Consider the following 17,579-nt stretch of genomic DNA (forward strand, 5'->3'; position numbering starts at 1 on the left):
AAACTGAAAAGAACTAGAAAAAGCATAGCTGCAGTGGCAACATGAATAGTAAAAATTAACTTCTGCCATGAGTTAGTGAGAGAGCAATCAGAGAAGTAAAAACCATGAAAGATGCAAATAAGCTCAAAACAGAGGTTAAGCACAGAATAGTAAAGATTCTGGATGACTACTTCTTCCGAGTATTCATTAAGAATGACATACGAAACAAACCTCTCTCCACAGAAATAAAGAAAGAAAAGTTAGTGACTGGAATATAAATAAGATAGAAGATATAGACAGGTTTAAAGGGGTTCAAAACAGTTAAATTCCTAAACAGATGATATTTATCCCAGCCTTTCTAGAGTGCAAAAAGATGAGATTTGTGAATTGCTGACAATATTCATGCGTTGCTGGTTGAGAAAAGTATCTCTAATCATTCACTATGCCAACAGGGAGAATATTCATTCAAGGCAAAAATAGGCTGCCCACTATATTGATGAAGTTCAAGAATTCAGCATGCAGTCCCCACACTGGAAATAGGCATTGGGCCATTTATATGGGCATAGTGATGGTAAAAACTATCCAATGATGGAAATTAATACCCTGGAATCATCAAACAAACAAATGCTGAACTGGGAGAAATTAGGGTCTTTCTGTATATATAAATTAAAATAAGCAATTGACCTTCCTTATGTGTAATTTTCTTGCAATCTTTCCAGGTGCCAGATGGGCAGAATTCACACTAGTGGACATTGGTATAGTAATTTGCCTTTAAGGGATAGCAGCATGGCATCACTAGAAAGGAAGTGTGTCATGCGATACAGTCTTAGTTTCACTTTTGCTTTTGAGCACAGCACACACACAGCTCTGCTGCCGATGTCTTCAAGTTTTCTATCCATGTGTATTTGTTCTCATGTGCCTGGTCTAAATAGATGAACCCACAACGTATTTGCACAATCCCTTATGAGTGATTTGTGCCTTTATATCGCTATACAACACGATAATTGGAAACTCCACTTTACTGCACTTGTGAAAGACATGGACAAGGCTTCCTTCTTCCTCAAACAAACTGAGTTTACTACTGGTCTGCTTTTATATCTTTTCTCACCTCTCAATTTGTAACGTAGCATGACTCATGCACTTGTCCATGGCAATTAAACCTTTCAAATAATTATCTTAATTGATAAGCACCTGGAACTTCCATGAGTTAAAATAATGGCCACTTGCACCATTTCCCAGAAGCTATGGCAACAGTTATCCCCCTTGTTTAACTTACATGAGACATTAGTTCAGCCTAAGCTTAAGTATTGCATCCAGTTCTGGGCACTACACTTTAGGAAGGATGTGAAGGCATTGGAAAGAGTGCAGAAAAGATTCACGAGAATGACTCCAATGGTGAGGAATTTCAATTATGAAGTTAGATTGGAGAAGTTGGGACTGTTTCCATGGGAGAAAAGAAGGCTGAGTGGAAGTTTGATAGAGGTATTCAAAATCATGAGGGGTGTGGAAAGAGTAGATAGGGAGAAACTGTTCCCACTCATGAGAGGATCGAGAACGAAAGGGCACAAAAGGAACAAAAGCGACGTGAGGAAAAACACTTTCACACAGCGAGTGGTTAAGGTCTGGAGTGCACTGCCTGCGAGTGTGGTGGAGGCAGGTTCAATTGAGTCATTCAAAAGGGAATTAGACTGCTATCTAAAAAGAAAGAATGTGCAAGATTATGGTGAGAGGGGAGATGAATGGCACTTAGTAAATTGCTCATTCGGAGAGCCAGTGCCAACATGATGGGCCAAATGGCCTCCTTCTGTGCTGTAACAATTCTGTGATTTTGTGAAGTTAAACAAAAGCAAAATACTGCAGATTCTGGAAATCTGAAATAAAAACTGAAGCTGCTGGAAATACTCAGCAGGTCTGACAGCATCTCTGAATAACATTTCAGGTTGATGAGCTTTCATCAGACTGTTCTGATGAAGGATCATTGACCTGAAACATGAAGTATGTTTCTCTCTCCACAGATGTTGCCAGACCTGCTGAGTATTTCCAGCATTTTCTGTTTCTCCGTAAGTTATTAGGGAAGGCCATTTAAGCAAACAGTATGAGGTTAAAACACAATTTGATGCAATATTAAAGAGAGGTGTCTGACCTTCCTGTAATTTCTTTTCCTTGTAAAGTTTGCTCTACTTTGCTAATACCAGAATTTATTTTCTCTAACAATTTTATTAATTATTTTGTTTGTTGCTGAATTGTTTCAAAGCTCAGCTTTTAAGGAATCATTTTCTTTGTGCAGGTTGTGACCTTGCTGAATGATCTTTATACCTGTTTTGATGCAATTATCGACAATTTTGATGTCTACAAGGTATGCAAAATATATTTTAAGCAGCAGTAATATACCCTGACATCTCTAAATTTAATGATATATACAGCAAATTTCTCCCATTATGTTTGTTTGCTTAATGTATGTGTGTTTACATTATGTACAGCATTCTACTTAGGACACTAGTTAATGTTTGAGGATTTGTTTTTGATTATGTGATAGCTGTTTCAAAATTTTTAAATTTTGTTGAGAAATGCCAACTGCTAATGAAATGTTATATTCTCTGAATACATACTATGTGAATCATTTTGCAATCTTACAGCTTTTCAAACTGAAAAAGTCAAACGTATAAAGTGGTTATTAAATGCCAAAAAGAATGACCCATGTGGGGAAAAAAAACTGTCCACAAAGAAAACAGAGAAAGTGGTTACCACATCAACATATGTAAAGACATTTAGGCATAGAAGAAAATACTTGTTATACACTTATACAAGTCTATATGTTAAATTAGCTGAGTTTGTATCAAAATCATCTGACTAAAGAGAATCACACAGCCCAGAAACAGACTACTTGACCCATTATGCCAGCTCTTTGGAAGAGCTGTACAGTTAGTCCCACTCCCCTGCTCTCTCCCCAATGTCCTGCACATTTCTCCTTTTTACACATTTATCAAATTTCCTTTTTTTCCACCATCCTTTAATGCAGTACATTCCAGATCATAATAACCTGCTATGTACAAAAAAACCTCATTTCCTCCTGGTTCTTTTGCCACTTATCTTAGATCTATGACTGTGGGCTACTGATCCTCCCGTGTTTGGAAGTTGTTTGTCAAATACTCATGATAATTATTAATGGGCCAAAACCTGTCTGTTTTATTAAAGTAATGTTACATCCTTTGTATCAGTCATTCCTGAAGTGGCTTCCTGATTATTTTTAAATCCTTGATCATGCATAGAAAATTATATTGGATTAATTTCCAAGGTGATTGGGTTGAGTCAGATCCAACAATCACACCTGAAGTCACTAATAATACAATTTGCCACAGTACAGATGTGAACGATTAAAACTACCCTATTAACATTCCAGGTGATAATACAGTTGTACGGTCTGGTGAGCTTCACTTCTACACAGTGAAGCATGAAGATCTGATTGCTATCGAAATGTACACATGGATCGTGCTGTACATTAATCAATTTACTCTGGAACTAATAACAAATATATGGGAGTTGCCATGTTGTGCCACATCAAAACCAATGCAGCATGGAACTGCTGATGGCTCAGTGTAAATGTAAAATTCATCAGGGACTTGGATTCTTTCACTATACTATGCCATGTTAGCCCATCTCCAGGGCAGTAGAGGGAATCTATAGTTGGCCTCATAACCACTAACTAAGGAAAGGCAGAAAAATTCAGCCATGAGTACATCTACTGATTACTATCCAGTAACCCTTGCTGGGTGATGTAGATGTTGATGGTGATAGAATTGAAAGTAACACAATGGGCGGTATTTTCCAGCCCCGCCCACTGTCGGGATGGTCCAGTCCTGTCAAAAGTCAATGGATTTTTGGCTGGGCTGCCGGATCTCCTGAGGTGGGTCCTGCCACAATGAAGCTGGAAAATCCCAGCTAATTTTTCTGCACCGTTGAACATGCTGCTGGAAATCACCATAAGGAATGATGACTTGGCCAAAGCATTAGAGATTTATAGCAGTAACAGAGCTATACCTTAGCATGAGCCAGTATCTTCACTGATAGTAGGGAGAAAACTGTCATTCAGGTTTGTCAACAGAAAACCAAAAACCAGCCTTTGTTTATATACGACCATATCTCATATCTCAGAAATACCTTCAGTTTTTTCTGAGAAATACATTGACTATTGTTATGTGATATGATTAAACAATTGCAATATCAATTATAATTGTCACCCAACATTTATAACATTATTAAAAGAAGTTAACAACTGCCAGGGAACCACATTTCAGTGCAAGTGGCTATTTTCAGCTGTTTCAGTTGTTTTGCCAGGGCTTCTGTCAGTTCAGACCCATCAACTTGTGGAGGCTTACAGAAAGAGTCCATTCATACCACCTGCTTCTAGAACAGAGGTGTTTTTAGTTATTCATTCATGCGATATGAACATCGCTGGCACTGCCAGCATTTATTACCAATCCCTAATTGCTCTCTGAGTTGCTTTCTAGGCTATTTTGGGGACAGTAAAGAGTCAAACACATTGCTGTGGGCCTAGAATCACTTGTAGGCCAGACCTGGTAAGGGCAGCAGATTTCCTTCCCTAAAGGGCATTAATGAATCAGATGGGTTTTTATGATAAGCTGGTTATTTCATGATCATTATCGTGAGACTAGCATTTTACTCCATTTAATTGATTTTAAATTCCATTAGCTGTCATGGTGGGATTTGAACTCACATCTCCTGAATATTAGTCCAGGTCCCTGGATTGCGAGCCCAGCAACATTACTATTATGCTACCGTCCCCTATCATCTTCTTCTAAGAGGTTGCAGATATCTGTAACTCCTTGCTTTGGAGACACTGCTGTTCAGAGACATCAAAGAAGCTAACCCTTAGCCTATAAACCCTGTGATGAGGGTTTCGCCTCCTTCAAGGTGCAGCTCTGTGTCCATCCCCTCTGTTCCACCCAGCTGTGGAGAAACCAGCAGCTGTTGCTACTGGGGTTGCTGCCCCTGTTGCTGTGGCTGCTAAGTTGGAGCAAGCTGCACCTCGTTCTCAGAAAAAGTACAGAAAACGTGGCCCCCAGGGAGGCCTCACAGGCAATAAAGTGAAATTACCCTCAGTGGTATCCAAGGTACTTGATATAAGTGGCACAAAGTTGCTGTCCCTAACAAAATCGATGAATTTAGACTGAAATAATTGCCCCTTTCTGCACAAGCCTTTCACTGTGGCTGTCCTTTATAATGCTTGTGCCAGGACAGTTTCACTCCGTAATGAGTTCCCCCTGTGCACTCACCATCTCCAATCTGGTGAGATGCAGATGCAGTGTGGAGCCTGTGCATTGTTAGGAAAGAGGGATTCCATGGCTAAAAAGGCTCTTCATTGCTTTTTTAATTGCCTCAACTGATTTCTCACCCAGTATGCTCCAGAACTCACCTCTACCTGGTTGGGATAATTCTGCCTGTTGAAGCTGAGATTCTTGCACCTTTTAAAAAAAAAAGAATAGATAAAGATTTGATGCATTTAGTGTCTTTGGAAGAGCGTGTGGCGATCCAATTAGTTTTCTATTGCTTTAGCCCCAATAGTCAGATGATGTGCTGAATGGAGTCCTCCTGTATTGTAAGCCTCTACAGTTCGATGGCCCTGAATTGGAAGAAGCCCTGGAGAAACAGCATAAACAACTGAAAAGAGCCTTTCACACTGTTTGTCAGAGAATTCTGCTGATACCCCATCAAAGTTACAACTGGATAATCCCAATGGACTTTCAGAATCATAAATTCTACATTGCAGTTTAGCACATTAGGAGAAAATAAGAAATCTACCACTTTAAGTGGTAGCAATTCAAACAGTAAATGTTGGAAATACTCAGCAGGTCTGGCAGCATCTGTGGAGAGAGAGAAACAGAGTTAACCCGTTTCAGGTTTCTTCAGAACTCCTTGAACTGAAACGTTAATTGTTTTTCTCTCTCCACAGATGCTGCCAGACCTGCTGAGTATTTCCTGCTTTTTCTGGGTTTTTTTCAGATTTCCAGCCTCCGGAGTATTTTGCTTTCGTCCAATTAACACAGTGTTTTTTCTCTCACTACCAGGTAGAAACAATCGGAGATGCCTATATGGTTGTGTCTGGGCTCCCAGTACGGAATGGCAAACTCCACACACGGGAGACTGCCAGAATGTCCTTAGCATTACTGGAAGCAGTCAAATCATTTAAAATACGACACAGACCCAATGACCAGCTGAAGCTAAGAATAGGAATCCACACTGGTAAATTATCTTCATTCAAGCCACAGATCTCTGTGGGGAATATTCATTTCTTCTTGATAGATTTCACTATCCAGTTGGGTTGAATGGGAGCAAAATTTCACCCAAACAATTCCCAACACCTGGGTTCAAATTGCGCAGAAGTTGCACTTTTGCCCTCTGGTTATAATTAATATTCACCTGGAGGGGCACTGCACCATAATGATTAGGAAGTCCCAGATTCAGATCCAAGTCTGTGTTGCCTTAACTGATCTTAGCAGGAGGAAACACTAAGGGAATACAATATGTCTAGGAATGGGAAAAGAATCAGCCAGCATCCCTCTCCTGTGAAGATTCACATATATAAAATGGGCATTTTGGTGAGGTGCCAAAGGACTGCAAGCACCTATAAAACTCTACTTCAAAATAAATCAGTGCCTTTAGGAAAGAAGCAAACTAGATTGTTTTTTAAATCCTGCTGATGTGAATAAAACATTTTCATTGCAGCCACGTGTAGACACCTAACTGAAGGATATTTAGTTATGAAGATAGCTTCAGAGTTAGGGCTGTTTACTTCAGTGAATTAAAGGCTGAGAGTGGATCCATTGGAGGCTTTAAAAACAATAATGGATTAGACAGATTTTATGACATGGATAGGGATTGTATGGATAAAGAGAATATGTAAGCAAAGTGCTAGATTCAATGGCAGGAACTAATCACCCTTTGGAGTAGACTGATGGAATATGTGGTGTGTAAACATTGCTGCAGCCTTTTAAAAGACAACTTTTCAAGTTCCTGAAAGCAGGAAACAGTTTATTTATAAATGAGAAATTGTTAATTAGCTGGGATTATGTGGGGTTATAGACTACTAGCCTCAAGCTTTGTTTGATTGCATTGGGGAATTGGAGAGCAGTTCCCAACGTTCATCCTGCCTTGGTCATGAGTGTTTGCTCTGCTTTCATCTCTTCCAGAACCTACTAGGATTTTTGGGCTTGGGGGTGACGTATGTGGTTGTGCTGTGTCCAAGTGAGGTGCACTTGATGGGCTTGATAGTCTTTTTCTGCACTTATTTTCAACTGATAATATGAAATAATATTGAGGCATTTTCCTTAATAACCTTTAATGCAAACTGACATGAGTGAGCACAGCAGTTTTCCATTGCCAAGTGCTGCCCTTTCAAGGCCTTTCTGCTGCTGGTCAGCTATGTGTGCCTGCCAGCTGCTCTTTCAGTCTTTTGTCAGCTCTGCTTTATATCTTTCGTAGTCTTGTTATACCCTATTTCTATCACTTGAAATACTTCTGTGCTTCAGATCTTGCTTCATTTGTAGCATGGAGCCGACTCAGTGACACTAAAACAACTCTAAATGCCAACGAGGGCCAAAAGTGTTAAAACTGCATGAGTGACGTGGGTGGTGACAGAGTGGCCAGAATAAAATGGTGGACCCGACATCAGCAAAGTTTACTGTTACTCTCAGAAGCAGGCAGCAAAACCATCTGCTGAATTGAGTCTCAATGCCTTCTGAGACACATGTGCATTCTTATTTATGTGCTGCACTGGATCCAAAGGCAATTCTACATTTAAAGGCAGTGTTATGGTATAAATGTGGTACAAAGCTTCAGTTTCACCTGGGGATTGAATTAATTTTTACTTTGCAACGTGGAATTAGGAAAACTGTGAGCAAGAAAATGTGCATAATGGAGTTACTTGCGAGGAAAGAAGACCTTCTAAATGATATATGGGTCGTCACTGTTCCAAATGGATTACAGCAAAAAGCTTATTGTTGAGTATTAAAGCTTAAATGTTATGTATGATTAAGAAATAATTAGGAAACCTTTTTTCTTTTTCTACCTACGATCAGGACCAGTGTGTGCAGGAGTTGTTGGATTAAAAATGCCACGTTACTGTCTATTTGGAGACACGGTTAATACAGCCTCCCGTATGGAATCTACTGGAGAGGGTAAGTGGCTGCTTTAAGAAAGAAAATATAAAACCAGGTTCTGCATTGATACCTACTTATATACACTGAAAACTTAAATTATTTTATATTTAGCAAATGAAAGGTAGAAGTATGCTATAATGAAATGTTGCTTGTGGCATCTAAATATTATAAAGAAAGTTTCATTGCATCCAAGCTATTTTTGTCAGCCTGACTGTATTAGGACTTTGATATCTTTCCATTCTGAAGGAAGTTTGATTCCAATAGAGATTAAATGCAGCTGATTTTTTACTGAGTTGGTTTACTCCTGCAGGAAGTACAATATAATAGGTAATTTGATTGATGTTTTCAAGATATTAAAGGGAAGTGAAAGGGTAGATAGAAAGAAACTATTTCTTGTGGCTGGGGGTTCTAGACTAGGCGACAGAGCCTAAATACCAGATCCAGACCTTTCAGGAGTAAAGTTACTTCTACACACAAAAGGGTAGTAGAAGTTTGGAACTTTCCTCCATAAATGGCAATTGATGCTGGATCAATTGTTAATTTTAAATCTGAGATTAATAGATTTATGTTAATAAAAGTTATTAAGGTATATGCAACCAAGTTAATGAAGTCAATGAAGACAATGGTGTTATGTCACAGAGAGGCTCAAGGGGCTAAATGGCCTACTCTTGTACTTATATACTTGTACACCTCTACCAATCCCTCCATGGTTGCAATCACATAGTCATTTTAACCTTCGCCAGCCCTACTCATTTCCTGTATCCCACGCTATCTCAACACTTGCCTACTGTGCATTGCATCCTGCTTCATCTGTATTGTAGAACATCCAGTCATCTTTCCCTCAGGCTTTGTGGCTGTCTTCCTTAAACCCATCCACCTCACCACATTGCTCCTCTAAAAGCCTCCTTTCATTGCATGCAGTAGTATTTCCTAACTTTACTGCTGAAAGGCCTGGCTCTAGTTTTTAAGCTATATCCCCTAGGCCCAGAATCCAAAACCAGTGGAAATAGTTTCTCTTTATCTAGCCTTTCAGTTCCTTTTAACACCATTAAAACCTTCAATCATCCACAAATCACCCATATGTTTTACTTCCTGCAGGAGTAAGTCAATTCCATTAAAAATCAGCTGCATTTAATCGCTGTCCTTTCAACTGCTGTCATGCCTCATGATTTCTTGGCCATTTTTCTGCAGCAAGAATTTCCAAATGAGCTCTATTTAAGTGCGGAAAATATAGGAAACGCTCAGCAGGTCATGCAGCATCGGTGGAGATGCTTTTACATTTAAATGCCATGTTTTCAATTAAAGTGGTTCACAAAGGGCTGGAATTCTCCTTACTATCATATACTGGAGCCACTGAGACAAAAGAGAAGATTCTGACCAGAATTTCCTTGGAGCTGCTCATGCTCCGTCACTCCAGCGAAGCTATGATGGTGGCACGAAAATAGGTCTGACCAGCCTGTGTCGGCATTGAAGATGTATTTACACAACATCTGAGGACAACAGTTCACTTGTTATCTCAGCTCAGTCTCCTATTAACACTGGACCCAAGAGAAATGTGTTATTTTCAGAGACTTCGCTTAATTCCATTCCCCCTCCCTCTCTACAACACTCCCCCCAGTCCCTGCCCAACTGTGAAGTGCTTTGGGGCATTTAGCTATGTTATGCAGGTTGCCGTTCATTATTGCTTCAGCCTGCTCCCATTTTTCCAGTAGGGGGTTACAAGGCATGCTTCTGCCCCACGTTAGTGGTGAGACACTTCACTATAATTAATTTGTGTGCACATAGTGCAGTTGGGAGCCTGATTTCAATTTTACTATTGCTGGTTAGGCTTCTTAGGGTTTAGGAAACTCGGCAGCAAAATGGAGACGGGAGCAGCCAGCTGCAGAAGGCAAGTGCTATTTCTAGCCACCGCTTGTGAGCCAGGAGCAGAACTGCCTTCCCCCCTCCTTGACCCCTCAAGCAAACCTTCTGCCAATCCCAGCCTCTCCCTACTGCCATGACCTGCTGACCTCCCCATCAACCTGCAATCCCAAGCCACTGGCCAAACCCTACCCCACCCAACCATGCCCCGGAGCCCCCAGCCCCCTCAACTTCCCACTTCAACCTGTAACCTTTCCCTCCCTCCCAGTTGCTGCACCGGCCCCTGTCTCTCATCTGAGATCTTCCCTGATTGCTGTGGATCAACCACAATGGTGCTCAGCTGCGGCTTTCTGTCACTGGCTTTCCACTTTGCAGCCGGCCAGATTGTCAGTCTGGCCAGCATCCAGGCAGGAAACAGAGTGAAAAAAAAAAAGATAATGAGGCCCGGACGTTACATTTGGCAGGACCTCCATGTCGCTAGGATTTCTTGGTTTCCTCCCCACCCCGACCCCACTACTGCTCTCTCACAGTCTCTCTTCCCTTCCCTGTATATATCAGAGCCTTTCCATCTATTTGTGTAACATTGTTGCAGGAGTGCAGCAGAAAGGATCCCTCCCATGTGAATTTATATCCTATCGATTGGCCCCAAAGAGCATTGTTACTGTTATATGCGCCTTGGAGCAAGTAGATGAAAAGAAATCACACATCACAGATTTAAGCAGTGTGCAAATTTACAAACAATTTTTTCTGTAATAAGAGTCAAAAGAAAAACTTCTAAGGAAAGCAATAATTTTATATTTAAATGTGTTAGCACTTATATCTGTAACATTCTTTGGGCCAAATTACAAGCTACAAACAGATATTAGGACAGCCAGTCCTAGAATTTGACTTTGAGTTCTATACCCCTGATATTCAATCTCAACTTTATGTGGCTACAAGAGCCTTCTGAGGCCGAATAACAATTCAAGCTAAGTTAAAACCTTAAGCTAAACAGTCCCTGAAATTAGAACCATATCAAGAATTTGGCAGTAAAATTTAATGCTCAAGAGTCACTTTAAAGAAAATTCAGTCTAAATATATGCCTGTCTTCATCCTGCCATTGACATTTTACCTCTTGATTTGTTAGCATTGAAAATCCATGTGTCCTCAACGACCAAGAATGTCTTGGATGAGTTCGGAAATTTTGAACTGGAACTCCGTGGTGATGTTGAAATGAAGGTACCTTTATGTTTCAAGATATGTTCAACACATCCCAACCACAATCATGAATGACAGTTATGGAAGTCCTTATCGCTGCTTTTACAAATCATAGAAACTTGCAGTTCGAAGGAGGCCATTCAGCCCATTGTGCCTGTACTGGCTCTTTGAAAGAGCAGCCTTGCCGAGTCCCACATCCCCACATTCTGTCTGCAGCCCTGTAAGTTTCTCACCCTCAAGACCAATTCCCTTTTAAACGTATTCATGGAATAGCTTTCATAACCTTTTCAGGTAAAGAGTTCCAGATCCCAACAACTCTCTGAGTCAAAAAATTTCTCCTCATATTCCCTCCAGCTCTTTTGCCAATGATTCTGAATCTATGATCTTTGGTTATTGACCCACTCGCTAGAGGGTGTAGATCTTCTCTTGCCTACTATATCAAAACCTTTCCTCATTTTGAAAGCGAGTTAGGTCACCTCACAACCTTCTCTGAAAGGAGAACATGCCAAACGTTGCCAACTTCTCCTCATATCTGAAATCCCTTTGCCCCAGTGACATCCTGGTAATCCCCCTTTACACTGTTTCTAAGGTCTTCACATCCTTTGTAAAGCATGGTTCCCAGAATTGACCAGGATATTCTAACTGAGGGTGGTGATTTCTCTTCGCTTTTGCATTCAATTCCTCTTTTTAAAAACCCAAGTGCCCAATAAGCTTTTATAAACCACCTTATTAACTTATTCTTTATTTATTCCAGAATTTGTTAAATGTTTAAAGATTTAAGCTAATAAATTTTGTTGGGTTCACAGTGAGGGAGGACAGAGTTCTGGCAAAATTAAATTGCAGCAGAGGAGCTGGAACATTCTGTGGCATACTTGATTATTCCCTTGCTACAGTGCTACCCGCTCCGTTTTTTAACTGATCCGATGCCTGAGATTTGGAATTGATAAACTGTCAAGTCAGAGTGCTGGACAGGACCTTGCAACACTGGCACTAAATATTTATTCTTTATCCCCAAAATGCCCGCTAATACCACTGGGCTTCCCACATTGGCATGGGCCTCCTCCCCAGTTCAAGTAAAATACTGACGGGGCAGGATGAGGCACTTAAGTGACCATTAATCTGCTTCTTAAAGATCCCAATAGGCCATATGATTCCTCCCCCAGCCCCTTAAAATTTCAGACAGGTGTTAGGGGGGGTGGGTGGTTAGGTGGTGAGAAGGCCATCCGCTGGATTTTATTTGTCTCCCGTCTTCAAACCCTCTGGTGGGAGAGCGTAAAACTCAGTCCTATGTAGAGTGAAACCAATTGTAACATGCCTATTACCACCCTGTATGAGATCATCTAACCTCTTAGGACATTCTTGATCTACATGGTTCAGTTAGCCATTTCTTAATCAGCTGAATCATTGGGGGAAAACTACTTCCAGTTTTGTTTTGGGATTGACTGGCTTTTTTTACTGGTTTTGCGACGAATGCACTCTTCATATCTACTAATATTTTCCTTCATTCTCCAGTCTAGCTTCTAGGTTGTAATATTTTTATTCTGTGTTCGCAGTCTAATTAAATTGCTTGCTTGCACTTGTGTCATCCGTATCTCTCACATTTTAAAATTCTGGGGTCATGTCTCTTCTCAATCTTCTTTCTGCAATGAAATGAAATCCTGTCCTACTCTAGGACAGAATTGTTTCTGCCCTGACTTGCAGATAAATTGGTCCACTCCCACACAGTTGGCTATTTAAGAACTGACAAAGTTGATGCAGTGAAGGAAAGCAAATTGGATGTGAATCATGATTTCATTCAGTGCTTGTTGATAACCTCCAGTGTACTAACTAAGGAGTAGCAGTAGCAATGACTGTTGAGATTGCTGCGGGCTAAATAGGTCTTCCCAACTATTGATACAGAAAAAAAGGAAAATAATAGATGGGAATCAGAAGAGAAAAAAGGCAATAAAAATTGTTCCTTTCTACTATTTATAATAACAATAATTTATAATAATATTAATGTCAACAGCATTTTGAATGACTGCACAAAGACCAAGGTTAGAGAAGCACTCCAACTGCTTCATATGTCATCCCTGACAGATAAGTTTATGCTGGTTGAATGAGCAAGATGGTTCACTTGGTTCCAAAGCAAACTGAACCACTTGCATCAAATCTAAGCAAGCAGCATGCACATTCAGGTCAATGGCCAATCTCACCAATATAGAAAAATCACATCAATTGACATTTTTGAAAAATATAATTAAACCCATATGTGAAGCAGGCTGTTTTGCATTTCCATTCAAAAGTGATATGTGTGCAAATTAATGATCTGAACTGCTAAGATCCTCATGGATTCCTTCAGCTCACGGCTGTAATAAAGTGTTGGCTCAGTTCCCAGTTTCCATTTTGCCATTACGGATAAACAGCTGACTCAAAATCAATGCAGCTAATCGGAGTGCACTTCATTTATACTTTCTCAAATACATTATATTAATGTGGAAGAGTTCAGGTTTAGGTATTTTTATATCCAATGCATTCAGATGCTTTCAAACAAGCCTTAAAGACAAAACGTCAAACAGTTAGGAATAGTAACATGACGTAAGGATTACTGTAAAAAAGCAGGACACAAAAATCTGACCAATGTTCTCGTGAACCATTTAAATTGGCAGGTACAGCTACAGTTCATTAATTTAAAGGAACAAAATGTGCTGCTATTTTGTTTACCCACAATAGCAGTTCCCATGAGTTCATCAGTGTGAATATTCAACAACGCTGATGTACCCTTCACTTCAAATTGCATTTAGGCATTTTATGGAAAGTTTGAAAAATTTTGGCTTAGCTGAGACTATGTTCTGGCCGAAAAGATAGTTTGAGCTAAACATCATTAGCCAATGTGCCCCCTTATATTATATTAGTTCTATAACATGTTAGGCATTAATTTATCAGACACATAAAAAACATCACTTATTTTGATTGTTATCTTTGGTGTACATGCAATATTTATTTCTCCATAATCAAGGGAGTTGGATACATAAATATGGTGCTAATGGCTAGGATTTTACCAGCCCCCAGGTGGTGGGCGGGGAGGTGAGGGGAGTGGTGGGGGTATGTAAAATCATGGGGTGCAGCCTTGGCAAACAACTAGCCATATAAATAATGGCTACAAGAGCAGGCCAAAGGCTAGGAATCCTGTGGTGAGTAACTCATCTCCTGACTTCCCAAAGCCTGTCCACCATCTACAAGGCACAAGTCAAGAGTGTGATGGAATACTCTCCACTTGCCTGGATGAGTACAGCTCTAACACCCAAGAAGCTTGACACCATCCAGAACAAAGCAGCTCTCTTGATTGGCACTCCATCCACAGACATTCACTTCCTCCACCACCGACGAACAGTAGCAGCAGTATGTACCATCTACAAGATGCACTGCAGAAACTCATCAAGCCTCCTTAGACAGCACCTCCCAAACCCACGACCGCTACCATCTAGAAGGACAAGGGCAGCAGACAGATGGGAACACCACCACCTGGAAGTTCCCCTCCAAGTCACTCACCTTCCTGACTTGGAAATATATCGCCGTACCTTCATTGTCGTTGGGTCAAAATCCTGGGACTCCTCCCTAACAGCACTATGGCTGTACCTACAGGGACTGCAGCAGTTCAAGAAGGCAGCTCATCACTACCTTCTCAAGAGCAATTAGGGATGGGCGATAAATGCTGGCCAGCGATTTCCACATCCCGTGAATTAATTTTGAAAAAAAAGGATCTTGTTGGGACATTTGACTGTCAGCAGGACTGGAATTGGAGAGGCACACAGCCAATTATCTTCATTAAAGGCCCAATTGGGAGTCATTTTAATTCTGCAATCAGTATTTTGCCATTTGTGGGGCAACCCCCTGCCACATGGGGTTGGCTGCCAGCTAAATGGAGGAAGTCTCCTGGCAACAGGCGACAGCCTACAATACAAAAGGGCTCCTAATTTGGCAATTTCACTCAGAAATGCCACAGTATGGCTGGTGTGAGAAGTGGTAAAAATATTACACTGATGCAGCAAATGGTACTCCCCTGACTTGAGAGTTAAGGCATGTTGTAGGGGCAGAGTTGAGAGTGCTTTACTCTGCACTCTACCTGACCTGGAATAAACTAATTCTGATGCTAGATGCCTGAAATGGGAAGAATTCCATTCCTAATGGAAAGGTCCCTCACCATGATGAGCACAAAGTGCTTTTAAAGAAATGGCTTAGATACTTAATGGCACCTTGTCAGTTTTTGTAGAACATAGAAGCAGAAGTAGGCCATTCAGTCCCTCGAGCCTGTTCTGCCATTCATAGAGATCATGACTGATCTGTATCATAACTCCATCTACCTGATTTGGTATCATATCCTTTTTATGCCCTTGCCTATCAAATATCTTTGACTTCAGATTTTAAATTATTAATTGAGCTAGTATCTATTGTTTTTCATGTGGGAGAGATTTTCCTAACCTCGCTTTTAAATGGACTGGCTCTGATTTTGCAAATGTGTCCCCTTGTCCTCGACACCCCAGCAGCAGAAAGAGTTTCTTTCTAGCTACCCCATCAACTCCTTTCAAAATTTCATTCAAATCCCACTATGACCTTCCATATTCTAGGGAATACAAGCCTGGTTTATGTAATCTCACCCCATAATCTAGCCCTGGTGATGTTCTGGAAAATTTGCAATGAACTCCTTCCAAGGTCCATATATCCCCTTTGAGAAGCAGTGCTGAGAACTGTAGACAGTACTTCAAGGACTGGTTGAGAAACTTCCTCCCTTTTACTATTCTATCCCTCTAGATATAAAGGCTAACATTCCATTAACCTTTTTGATTTTTTTAATCTGACTGCTACATTAATGATCTGTGTACATGAACCTATTAACCTCTTTGAGCCGCTATTGTTCCTAACCTTTCACCATTTAAATGAAGCTTCCAATATGGCAGGCATTAAGTGTTGGACATGCATTTCCCACCATATAGGTGGAGGCAAACTAATAAGCATCTGGAGCCCATAACAGAAAAGGCAGTGCAACTTATGCATACTTAAATAAGGTGTTGAATTTAGGAGAACCAGGTCTGCATGAGGCCTAGCCAATGGCCCTTAAGTGGCCACTGTAGGACCACCAAAAAGGTAAGTTTTAAAACAATGCTTACCTGAATGTGGAGCTAGGAGGAGTGGGAGTGCTGTTCCCATCCCCATTGCACTCCTGCAGATCGTTGTCCCCCAGTCCTTCATTGCCCCACTTCCTTCACTTTCCTTCCAGGCCATCTTTCCTTTCCCTTTAAGCACTTACCAGAGGTGGGTGCCATGTATGCCAGCAGGTTATTGAATTATGGAGGCCATCACTGTTAAATCTTGTCTTTGGTTAGCTTCCACATGGGCACTTTTCAACAGAAGCTATCAATTAGCATTTCGTAGTAGGAACCCTGCCTTACTTCTCCTCAGCCTTTCTCGTTTCACAGGACTGAGATCAGTTCCAGGGTCCATACATGCTGTTTTAGTTGAGGTAAGCTAACTATGCAAATCCAAGGAATCAAATCTGAAACTACTCTTGTCAATATGGTTCAGTGCAGTCATCAAGCAAGCCAGTGGGAGAAATAGTGCCCATACTTCTTCTAAAGACTTGCAAATGTTTAAGGATTTACGCTGGTGTGAGCACCTGAGTAACATTTATTTTGTCTTCTTTGAAAGGGCAAAGGCAAATTGAGGACCTACTGGCTGCTTGGTGAGCAAAAAGATGTTCCCGACATCTAACGTGGTGTCTGGTGTGAATTGCTTGTATGTTATTATACTGCAGAGCAGTGGTTATACAAACTGTAGTTTATTTGTTACCAAAACAAATTTTGGCTATGTTTATTTCTGGAGAACAGATCTTATAGAAAATATCTGTAGAAAATATCTAGATGTATCCCGGGTATATTTTATACCTGAACAAAGCTGCAAAACAAGTCATTTTTATTAAGATCTTTTTTCTTCTTAGCTGAATACTTTTCAACAATAAACCCTTATTTTTTTGTGCTTTCTATATTAAGATTTATATAATGTGTTTGAGAAGATATGTAAATATAATATTTTCCCCATCTACAAGCTGTATATACTGTGTATCTAAGATATTGCTAAATATTTTGTTCAAATAAACCAGATAAAACCTGCTTGATTGTTATTTCAGTAAATGCTCAGCATAGTCTCATGACCATATTGTATACAAGATATGAGTTAGAATTTAAGATACTTTTTCAGGACAATAGATTTTGGGGAGGAATGGGAAATGGTCAATTGGTTCAACCAGTCTGTCCCTTCTTTGGCTGCTCTCAACCCCATCATCTCACCTTATAAATCACTCGTCACTCCAAAAATTATAGCTTGCTGACT

At 40.4% G+C, this 17,579-nt stretch overlaps 1 protein-coding gene across 2 annotated transcripts in view; it reads left to right on the forward strand.

The window, feature by feature from the left end:
* The window catches only part of LOC144685810 (atrial natriuretic peptide receptor 2-like), a 160,120-nt gene extending 142,761 nt beyond the window's left edge, over positions 1 to 17,359 (forward strand). For both annotated transcript variants that reach the window (XM_078550730.1, XM_078550720.1), the window contains exons 18-22: positions 2,267 to 2,335; positions 6,066 to 6,240; positions 8,076 to 8,174; positions 11,143 to 11,234; positions 16,899 to 17,359. In XM_078550730.1, the coding sequence (XP_078406856.1) occupies positions 2,267 to 2,335; positions 6,066 to 6,240; positions 8,076 to 8,174; positions 11,143 to 11,234; positions 16,899 to 16,961 (498 nt within the window). In that variant the 3' untranslated portion in view covers positions 16,962 to 17,359. The remainder of the gene's footprint in view (positions 1 to 2,266; positions 2,336 to 6,065; positions 6,241 to 8,075; positions 8,175 to 11,142; positions 11,235 to 16,898) is intronic.
* The last annotated feature ends 220 nt before the right edge of the window (positions 17,360 to 17,579 follow it).

The sequence above is a fragment of the Cetorhinus maximus genome, chromosome 1 (assembly GCF_964194155.1).
Source record: "Cetorhinus maximus chromosome 1, sCetMax3.hap1.1, whole genome shotgun sequence".
Lineage (NCBI taxonomy): Eukaryota > Metazoa > Chordata > Chondrichthyes > Lamniformes > Cetorhinidae > Cetorhinus > Cetorhinus maximus.